General features: G+C 30.3%; 1 protein-coding gene across 1 annotated transcript; it reads right to left on the bottom strand.

The window, feature by feature from the left end:
• LOC107626637 lies at positions 575–1,075 on the bottom strand. The gene is made up of 2 exons (XM_016329532.1): positions 1,021–1,075; positions 575–930 (listed from the first exon to the last, which is right to left on the bottom strand). The coding sequence occupies exons 1-2, from the start codon at positions 1,073–1,075 to the stop codon at positions 575–577; spliced, it is 411 nt and encodes a 136-aa protein (XP_016185018.1).

Genomic DNA, 10,536 nt, shown 5'->3' with positions numbered 1-10,536 from the left:
TATGTGCATTTGGCTTAGAAAATTGAATTAATTGATAAGTTAAGAAAAGAACTGCACTTTTATTGAGTGTTAAACACGACTTACTAGAATATATTGAAAAGAAATGGAATATTACATAAATGATATAAACTTATTTCAAATGGATTTAGTGTAAAACTTATTGAAAGGAATTGGAATATTAATGCTGCTCCTACACAGCTACCCCAATTTTATGTCGCATCAAGTCCTGGTAAGTGACCCAAATAAGCCAGCTAAGGATGTTACGAAATACAATTAATCAAAGTGCACAAAGAAGATAGAGAACATACAAAGTCCTTAAAATGAAGATTTTCATCACCAAGAAATCATGTTCTCCCTGCCAACAAAAAAGTAAAATAACAGGTATAAACTACAATCTATGCCAAAATGTATAAGAACTATAATATCTATAGTAAAATCGTTCAAAATTGAAGGAAATCAAACAATTTAAGGGGCATAGAACAATAGTATGTTTTGTAACACACATTTCCATTTTTTTAATTCAATTTAAGAAACTTTAATTCAGATATGAAATGAGTTAAATCGAAAAAGAAAACTAAACACTACCAGTATTGCTAGAGTATTCAAAACCACCACACTGAGGAACCGAAGAAGGACATTCCGAAGGAAAAGCAATCCAAAGCCTCTGGAACAGAGAAGTGTGCAAATCTCTTCCTACACCACCACAGGTTGTGGACATTCTGCTCCCTCTCTCTTTCCACTTCACATCGAATTTCCCATTCTCTTCATCTTTCACAATTGAGAGATTCGGTAAGGTTTCTTCGAAGACCTGCAACATTGGCTTCCGGAGCTGTTCCTCACTGAAGCACGATCGAACCAAACGAAGTTCCATCAACAATCGCTCGATGTCAACATCACGAACCACTTTAATTGCACTGATTTGACACTCCACTGCCACAAACACACAGGTAGAGTTTTAATGAAAATAAATAGTGAAAACTTTATGCTGATCAAGAAATTTGTTATTTGATCTTGCTGTACCTTCGATTTCAAGCTCTTTGAATTGAGGTTGCTGCGTCTCGGTTTTAAGTTCCATCAATTGAGTCGATTCTTTGACTATTTTCTTCGTTCTACGCGTTGGAAATTTTGCCTTTAATATACTAAAAATAAACCTAAAAAACCCTAAAAAAATCCTGAAAAACCCTAAAAAATACTAGAAAACCCTAGATAACCCTAGAAACTTTAGAAAAACACTAGAAAACTCTAGAAAAACCCAAGAAAGCCCTATAAAAATCTTAAAAAACCCTTAAAACCATAAAAAAAACTCTAGAAAACTCTAGAAAATCCCAGAAAAAAAATCTAAAAAACCCTAGAAAATCCTAAAAAACCCTAGAAAATCATAGAAAACCATAAAAAAATCTAGAAAACCCTAAAAAAATCCTAGAAAACTCTAAAATCACTAAAGAAACCTAGAAAAACCTAACAAACTATATGAAATTCTAAAAATCCCAGATAACCCTAGAAAACCCTAGATAACCCTCGAAAACCCTAAAAAACTCTAAAAAAACCTAAGTATCCTAACAAACCCTAGAAAATCCTAGAAAACCATAAAAAATCCTAGAAAACTCTAGATAATCCTAGAAAACCCAAGAAAAACCCTAGAAAACCCTAGATAAAACTAGAAAACTCTAGAAAAAATAGAAAATCCTAAAAAATTCTAAATAACTCTAGAACACCTTTTATAATCCTAGAAAACCCTAGAAAAATCTTAGAAAACACTAAAAACCTTAGAAGAACCCTATTAAATCTTAAAAACCCTAAAAAGCCTAGAAAACCCTAGAAAAACCTTAGAAAATTCTAGAAAATCCTAAAACCCCTAGAAAATCCTAGATAACCCTAGAAAACCCTAGATAAACTTAGAAAATCCTAGAAAATCCTAAAAACCCTAGAAAACCTTAGATAATCCTAAAAAACCCTAGAAAACCTTAAAAAACATAAAAAAAACCTTAGAAAACCCTAAAAATCCTAAAAAATCCTAGAAAACCCTAAAAAACCTAGATAACCCAAGAAAACTTTAGAAAAACTCTAGAAAACCCTAGAAAACACTAGAAAAACCCTAGAAAACCTTAGAAAATAATAAAAAACCCTAGAAAACCCTAGATAAATCTAGAAAACCCTAGAAAAACCATAAAAAACCCTAGAAAACCCTAAAAACCATAGAAAACCCTATAAAATCCTAGAAAAAACTTAGAAAACCCTGGAAGATCCGAGAAAATCCTAGAAAACCCATAAAAACCCTAGAAGATCCTAAAAAATCCTAGAAAATCCTAGAAATCTCTAGAAATCTCTGAATAACAGTAGAAAAAATTTGATAACCCTAGAAAACCATAAAAAATCTTAGAAAACAATAAAAACCCTAAAAACCCTAGAAAATCCTAGTAAATCTTAAAAAACCCTAAAAAAATCCTAGAAAACCCAAGAAAACCCTAGAAAAATCTAGAAAATCCAAGAAAACAATAGAAAAATCTTAGAAAACTCTAGAAAAATCTATAAAACCCTAGAAAAACCCTAAAAAGTCCTAAAAACCATAAAAACACCATTGAAAGTCCTAAAAACCCTAGAAAATCCTAGAAAAACCTAGAAAACCCTAGAAAAAACTTAAAAAACACTTGAAAACTCTAAAAAATCCAAAAAAACGTTAGAAGATCCTAAAAAACCCTAGATAATCTTAGAAAACCCTAGATAACCCAAGAAAAACCTTAGAAAACACTAGATAACCAAAGAAAACCTTAGAAAATACAAAAAACCTAAAAACCCCTAAAAATACCATAGAAAATCCTAAAAATGCTAAACACCGTAGAAAAACCCTAGAAAACCTAAGAAAAAAAATCTAGAAAATCCTAGAAAACCCTAAAAAACCTTAAAAAATCATAGAAAAAACAAAAAAAAAAACTAAAAAAATCCTAGAAAACCCTAGATAGACCTAGACAAAACCTAGAAAATCCTTGAAATCTCTCAAAAACCTAAGAAAATCGTAGAAAATCTAGATAACACTAGAAAAACCCTAAAAAACCCTAAAAACCGTGAAAAAAATTCTAGAAAATCCTAAAAATCCTAGAAAACTCTAGAAAAAATATAGAAAACCCTAGATAACCATAAAAAAACCCTAGAAAACTCTAGTAAAATCCTAAAAAAACCCTAGGTAATACTAGAGAACCCTAGAAAATCATAGATAACCCTAGAAAACTCTAAAAAGCCCTACATAATATCATTTGCAACATCCATGTAAAGGTCTCCAACATTCATTAAAAGTTTTCACATATCATATTTTAATCTACATTATTACTTAATAGACCAAAAATTACAGCAGGTGGATAGCTTTTTGTCATCTTCCGAAGTAATCACTCAATATTTCCTCACAACATCCTTCATTATTTTCCTTCCATCTTTTGTTATATGTCCATTCCCTTTGTAGCCTTTAGCAACATGATACATATATAGAGATATCTTTTAATTTAGTCATCATAATGTGTTTTTAGATTTCCTTTATATAAATGAATATCTCAACTTTTCTTTTTTCCTTCTTTCTTTCTCTTTTAATTTCTTTCTCTTTTTTTTGCTTAACTCATTTTCTTCCTTGACATCTTTTGATTGAAACTATTCATTTTGTTTTAATCCAAAATGGGACGAAAGTGATCCTAGAGATAGTGTTTCTTCAACTTCTCAACTTTTTTCAATGAATAATAATATTATGTGTGATCTGATATATTTCAATTAACGAATTAACATAGACAATAATAAAAGACAGGAATATAGTTGGTCTAACAAGCAGTCATCAATTGCATAGCTATAAAGGAGTCTCATTACGTGAATAAAAGATAAATTGAGAATTGAAAACAATCATACGCAAGACACTTATTACATTGTATTTAATGAAGATGGATTAGTGAACCAAAATTGTAAGCAAAATCGAAGCAAACTAAGGCCTTCATTCTTCCATTTGTCTTTAATTAAATTCAAATCACAAGCAAATTAAGGCCCCAAAATGTTAGCTAGTTCATTCTTTTATAAACCAGCAACGTTTAATCATACACAAGCAAATTAAGCCTCTATTTGGAAAGAACACATCACACATATTGAAAAGCTATTCCTAAATTGAATAAAGTTTAATCACACTGTATTTTTATCTCATATAGAGGCAACCCAAAACTATCCTAATAAAAAAGATAGATAAACAAAGAAATTTAAAAATTGAACTAATCCATATTCTTAACTGGTCAAGTCATCAATATTCAATAATCAATTAATCAAAAATCAAGAGATGCACAGAAAAGTAGAAGAAAAAATACGTCATCAATGTCCATTTCATTAAGCAAATTCTAGTGCCAAAGCTCTATTATTCGAGAAAATGACACAAAATAATCATACAAAATACCATAGTTTAAAAATAAATATATTCAATTCACAGAGGAAGAGAAAAAAATATTTCGATAAAATCAAACAAGAGCCACAAATTTAGGTTCCAAATTGAGAAATGACAACAAATAGAAGATAAAGAAGGAGAACGCATACCTAATTTTCTGAAGGAAGGAGACATTCGTTGCAGTGCTGGCAGCAGAGTTTGTAAGCGGCGGCGGATGCTGCTAGTGGATAGAATAGCGGTGGTGTGCGTAGAGAAAGCAAAAGGTTGGAGAGAGAGTACAGATTAGAGAGCACAGCAGCAGCGGAGAGAGAGGAGAAGAGAGCATATCGGCATCGAGCTCAAAGGTTGCAGCCTCAACAGCAATAGTAACGATGTATAATGAAGAGATCAGATGGATGCTGGAGAAAGAAGTGGCTGCCGTTCTGGTCTATGACAGAGCGGGAGATTAAGGGGCTGTGGAAGAAGAAGATTAAGGATTTGAATGTAGTGGGTATTGTTGGGTAAGCAAAGAGAAAATGGGATGTCATAGTCGTTGGGGTATTTTTTGTGGAGTTTGTCACTCATATATTAATTTGAAATCTTTAGATTTTTTATTTTTGTTAATAGTTTATTAGTTTAACAATATTTTTTACATTTAAAGATAAAATTAAAATTATGATTAAAAATCAAATATTTAAAATTTTAAAAATAAAATTTAAGAGGCTAACTTGGAGTAATTTAAAATAGTTTGAATACTTTAAGAATAAACTATGTCAAAATATGACAAATTAGAGGATTGGAAATTGAGTGTGACTGACTTACATCCTATATATGTATATGTTATAAAAATATGTTATAGGTGGGTATTAAACCAAGGATCTCTCACTTAGTGCAAAACCCTAAAAAAAACCCTAAAAAATCCTAAAAAATCCTAGAAAACTCCTAAAAAATCCTAAAAAATCTTTAAAAATCCTAGAAACCCTAGATAACCCCAGAAAACTCTAGAAAAATCCTAGAAAACCCCAAAAAAAACCTAAGTACCCTAGAAAATCCAAGAAAAACCCTAAAAAATTCTAGAAAATCTTAGATAACCCTAGAAAATCTAAGAAAAACCCTAAAAAATTCTAGAAAATCTTAGATAACCCTAGAAAATCTAAGAAAAACCCTAAAAAATTCTAGAAAATCTTAGATAACCCTAGAAAATCTAAGAAAAACCCTAAAAAATTCTAGAAAATCTTAGATAACCCTAGAAAATCTAAGAAAAACCCTAAAAAATTCTAGAAAATCTTAGATAACCCTAGAAAATCTAAGAAAAACCCTAAAAAATTCTAGAAAATCTTAGATAACCCTAGAAAATCTAAGAAAAACCCTAAAAAATTCTAGAAAATCTTAGATAACCCTAGAAAATCTAAGAAAAACCCTAAAAAATTCTAGAAAATCTTAGATAACCCTAGAAAATCTAAGAAAAACCCTAAAAAATTCTAGAAAATCTTAGATAACCCTAGAAAATCTAAGAAAAACCCTAAAAAATTCTAGAAAATCTTAGATAACCCTAGAAAATCCTAGAAAAACCCTAGAAAATGCTAGAAAACTCTAGAAAAATCCTAGAAAACCCCAAAAAAAACCTAAGTACCCTAGAAAATCCAAGAAAAACCCTAAAAAATTCTAGAAAACCCTAGAAAATCCTAAAAATCCTTAAAAACACATGAAAAACTCTAGAAAACCCTACAAAACCCTAGAAAATCCTATATAACCCTAGAAAACTTTAGAAAAACCCTTGAAAACCCTAGAAAACAATAAGAAAAATCCTAGAAAACCTTAGAAAAATCTAAAAAATCCTAGAAAAACCCTAAAAATCCTAAAAACCATAAAAAATTCTAAAAACCCTAAAAATCTTAGAAAATTATAGAAAACCCTAGAAAAAACCTAGAAAACCTTAGAAAATCCTTGAAAACCCTAGAAAAATCCTAGAAAACCCTAGAAAAACCCTAGAAAAACCCTAAAAAATACTAAAGAACCCTAGAAAATCCTAGAAAAACTCTAAAAACCCTATAACACCTTAAAAAAACCTAAGTACCCTAACAAACCCTAGAAAACCCTAGAAAACTCTAAAACACCCAAGAAAATCCTAGATAACCCTAGAAAATCTAAGAAAAACCCTAAAAAAATTTTGAAAACCCTAGATAACACTAGAAAACTCTAGAAAATCCTAGAAAATCCTAAAAAACCTAGAAAAATCCTAGAAAACCTTAAAAACCTTAGAAAACTCTAGAAAACTCTAAAAAATCCTAGAAAACCCTAATAAATCTAAGATAATTCTAGAAAATCTAAGAAAATCCTAGAAAATCTTAAAAATCATAGAAAACACTAGAAGAACCTAGAAAAACTCTAGAGAATCCTAGAAAATCCTAGGAAACTCTACAAAACCCTAAAAACCCTAAAAAACCTAAGAAAATCCTAAAACCTTAGAAAAAGCCTAGAAAATCCTAGAAAACCCCTAGAAAAACCTATATAACCCTAGAAAACACTAACAAACCCTAGAAAGCCCTAAAATATCCTAAAAACCATAGAAGAACCTAAAACCCCTAGAAAATCCTAGATAACCCTAGAAAATCCTAGAAAAACTTAGAAAATCCAAGAAAATCCTAGAAAACCCTAAAAAAGCTAAGAAAACCATAAAAAATCCTAGAAAAATCTTAGAAAACTCTAAAACCTCTAAAGAATCATGAAAAAATACTAGAAAATCCTAAAAAACCCTAGAAAATACTAGACAAATAATAGAAAATTTCTAGAAAACCCTAGAAAAACCATAAAAAAAAACCCTAGAAACCCCTAAAGACCCTAGAAAATCCTAGATAATCCTAGAAAATCCTAGAAAATCCTAAAAACCTTAGAAAACTCTAGATAACCCTAGAAAATCCTAGAAATCCCTAAAAAATCCTAAAAAATCATAGAAAAACCATAAAAAACCGTAAAAAAATCATAGAAAACCCTAGCAAATTCTAAAAACCCTAGAAAATCCTAAAAACCCTAGAAAATCATAGATAACCCTTGAAAATCCTAGAAAATTCTAGAAAATCCTAGAAAATTCTAAATAACCCTAGAAAACCTTTGATAACCCTAGAAAACCCTAGAAAAACCTTAGAAAATCCTAGAAAAACTCTAGTAAATCTTAAAAAATACTACAAAGTCCTAGAAAACCCTAAAAAATTCTAAAACCCCTAGAAAATCCTAGATAACCCTATAAAACTCTAGAAAAACTTAGAAAATCTTAGAAAACCTAAAACCTTTAGAAAACCTAAAAAAACCCTAGAAAAAAATAAAAAAAAACCCTTCAAAAATCCTAAAAAACCCTAGAAAATCCTAAAGAATCCTAGAAAATCCTAGATAACTCAAGGAAACTTTAGAAAAACCTTAGAAAACCTTAGAAAATACTAGAAAAACCTTAGAAAACCTTAGAAAATAATAGAAAAACCCTAGACAATCCTAAAAAATCCTAGACAAATCTAGAAAATCCTAAAAACCTCAGAAAACCCTAGAAACCGCTAAAAAATCCTAGAAAAAACCTAGAAAACCCTAGATAATCCTAGAAAATACTAGAAAACCCTAGAAAAACCCTAAAAACCCTAGAAAACCCTAGATAAACTTAGAAAATCCTAGATAACCCTAAAACTCTAGAAAACTCTTTTTTGCTTAACTCATTTTCTTCCATGACATCTTTTGATTGTAAACTATTAATTTTTTTTTTAATCCAAAATGGGACGAAAGTGATCCTAGAGATAGTGTTTCTCGAACTTCTCAACTTTTTTAATGAATAATAATATTCTGTGTGAGCTGATATATTTCAATTAACAAATTAACATAGACAATAATAAAAGACAGGAATATGGTTGGTCTAACATACAGTCATCAATTGCATAACCATAAAGGAATCGCACTGTATTTTTATCACATAAAGTGGCAACCCAGAACTAACCTAATAAAAAAGATAGATGAACAAAGAAATTTAAAAATTGAACTAATCAAAAATCAAGAGATGCACAGAAAAGTAGAAGAAAAAATACGTTTCCAATATCCGTTTCATTAAGCAAATTCTAGTGCCAAAGTTCTATCATTCTAGAAAATGACACAAAACAATCATACAAATTACCATTGTTTAAAAATAAATAAATTAAATTCACAGAGGAAGAGAAAAAAATATTTAGATAAAATAAAACAAGAGACACAAATTTAGGTTCCAGAATGAGAAATGACAATAAATAGAAGATAAAGAAGGAGAACGCATACCTAATTTTCTGAAGGAAGGAGACGTTCGTTGCAGTGCTGGCAGCAGACTTTGCAGGAGGCGGCGGAGGCTGCTAGTGGATAGAATAGCAGCGATGTGCGTAGAGAAAGCAAAAGGTTGGAGAGAGAGTACAGAGTAGAGAGCACAGCAGCAGCGGAGAGAGGAGAAGAGAGCAGATCGACATCGAACTCAAAGGTTGCAGCCTCAACAGCAACAGTAACAGTGTACAATGAAGAGATCAGAGAGATGCTGGAGAAAGAAGTGGCTGCCGTGCTGGTCTATGACAGAGCGGAAGATTGAAGGGCTGTGGAAGAAGAAGATTGGTGATTTGAAAGTAGTGGGTATTGTTGGGTAAGCAAAGAGAAAATGGGATGTCATAGTCGTTGGGGTATTTTTTGGGGAGTTTGTCACTCATATATTAATTTGAAATCTTTAGTTTTTTCATTTTTGTTAATAGTTTATTAGTTTAACAATATTTCTTTATATTTAAAGATAAAATTCAAATTATGATTAAAAATTAAATATTTAAAATTTAAACAATAAAATTTAAGAGGCTAAATTAGAATAATTTAAAAAGTTTGAATACTTTAAGAATAAACTATGTCAAAATATGACAAATTAGAGGATTGAAAATTGAGTGTGACTAACTTACATCCTATATACGTATATGTTATAAAAATATCTTACAGGTGGGTATTAAACCAAAGACCTCTCACTTAGTGCAAAACTCTAGAAAACCCTAGAAAATCTTAAAAAATCCTACAAAAATCATAGAAAATCCTAAAATACCCTAAAAATTCTGGAAAACCCTAGAAAACCCTAAAAATCCTAGAAAATCGTAGATAACCCAAGAAAACTTTAGAAAAACACTAGAAAACCCTAGAAAACCCTAGAAAAATCCTAAAAAACACTAAAAAAAACCTAAAAAACCTAGAAAAATCTAGAAAACCCTAGAAAAACCCTAAAAATCATAAAAAACCCTAGAAAACTTAAAGCCCTAGAAAACCCTAGAAAAACTCTAAAAAATCCTAAAACACCATAGAAAATCCTAGAAAAGTCTAGAAAACCCTAGATAACCCTAGAAAATCCTAGAAAAATCCTAGAAAATCGTAAAGAACACTAAAGAACTCTAGAAGCCCCTAAAAACTCTAAAAAATTCTAACAACCATAGAAAACCCTAGATAACCCTTGAAAACTCAAGAAAACGGTAAAAAAACCGAAGTACCCTAACAAATCCTCGAAAACCCTAAAAAAATCCTAGAAAATCCTAGATAACCCTAGAAAATCCAAGAAAAATCCTAAAAACCCTAGAAAACACTAGAAAAACCCTATAAAACCCTAGAAAATCCTAAAAACCCTAGAAAAACCTTAGAAAATCCTACAAAACCCTAGAAAATCCTAGACAACACTAGAAAACTTTAAAAAAATCCTAGAAAATCTTAAAAAAATCGAAAAACCCAATAAAATCCTAGAAAAATCTAGAAAACCCTAGAAAAACCCTAAACAACCCTAAAAACCATAAAAAAAACCCTTGAAAATCCTAGAAAAAACCTAGAAAATCTTAGAAAACTCTAGAAAATTCTGAAAAAATCCTAGAAAAACCCTAAAAAATTCTAGAAAATCTTAGATAACCCTAGAAAATCCTAGATAACCTTATAAAACCCTAGAAAACTTAAAAAAACACTAAAGAATCCTAGAAAACTCTAGATAATCCAAAAAACCCTAGAAAAACCCTAGAAAATCCTAGAAAACTTTAGAAAAACCCTAGAAAACCCTAAACAATAATAGAAAAACCCTTGAAAATCTTTAAAAAATCTATAAAAACCCTAGAAAACCCTAAAAAATCCTAAAAAAACCTAGAAAACCTGAG

Source organism: Arachis ipaensis, chromosome B02 (genome assembly GCF_000816755.2).
Source record: "Arachis ipaensis cultivar K30076 chromosome B02, Araip1.1, whole genome shotgun sequence".
NCBI classification, from domain to species: Eukaryota; Viridiplantae; Streptophyta; class Magnoliopsida; order Fabales; family Fabaceae; genus Arachis; species Arachis ipaensis.
The sequence above is the reverse complement of the archived record's forward strand: the minus strand, read 5'-3'. Positions and strand labels throughout refer to the sequence as shown.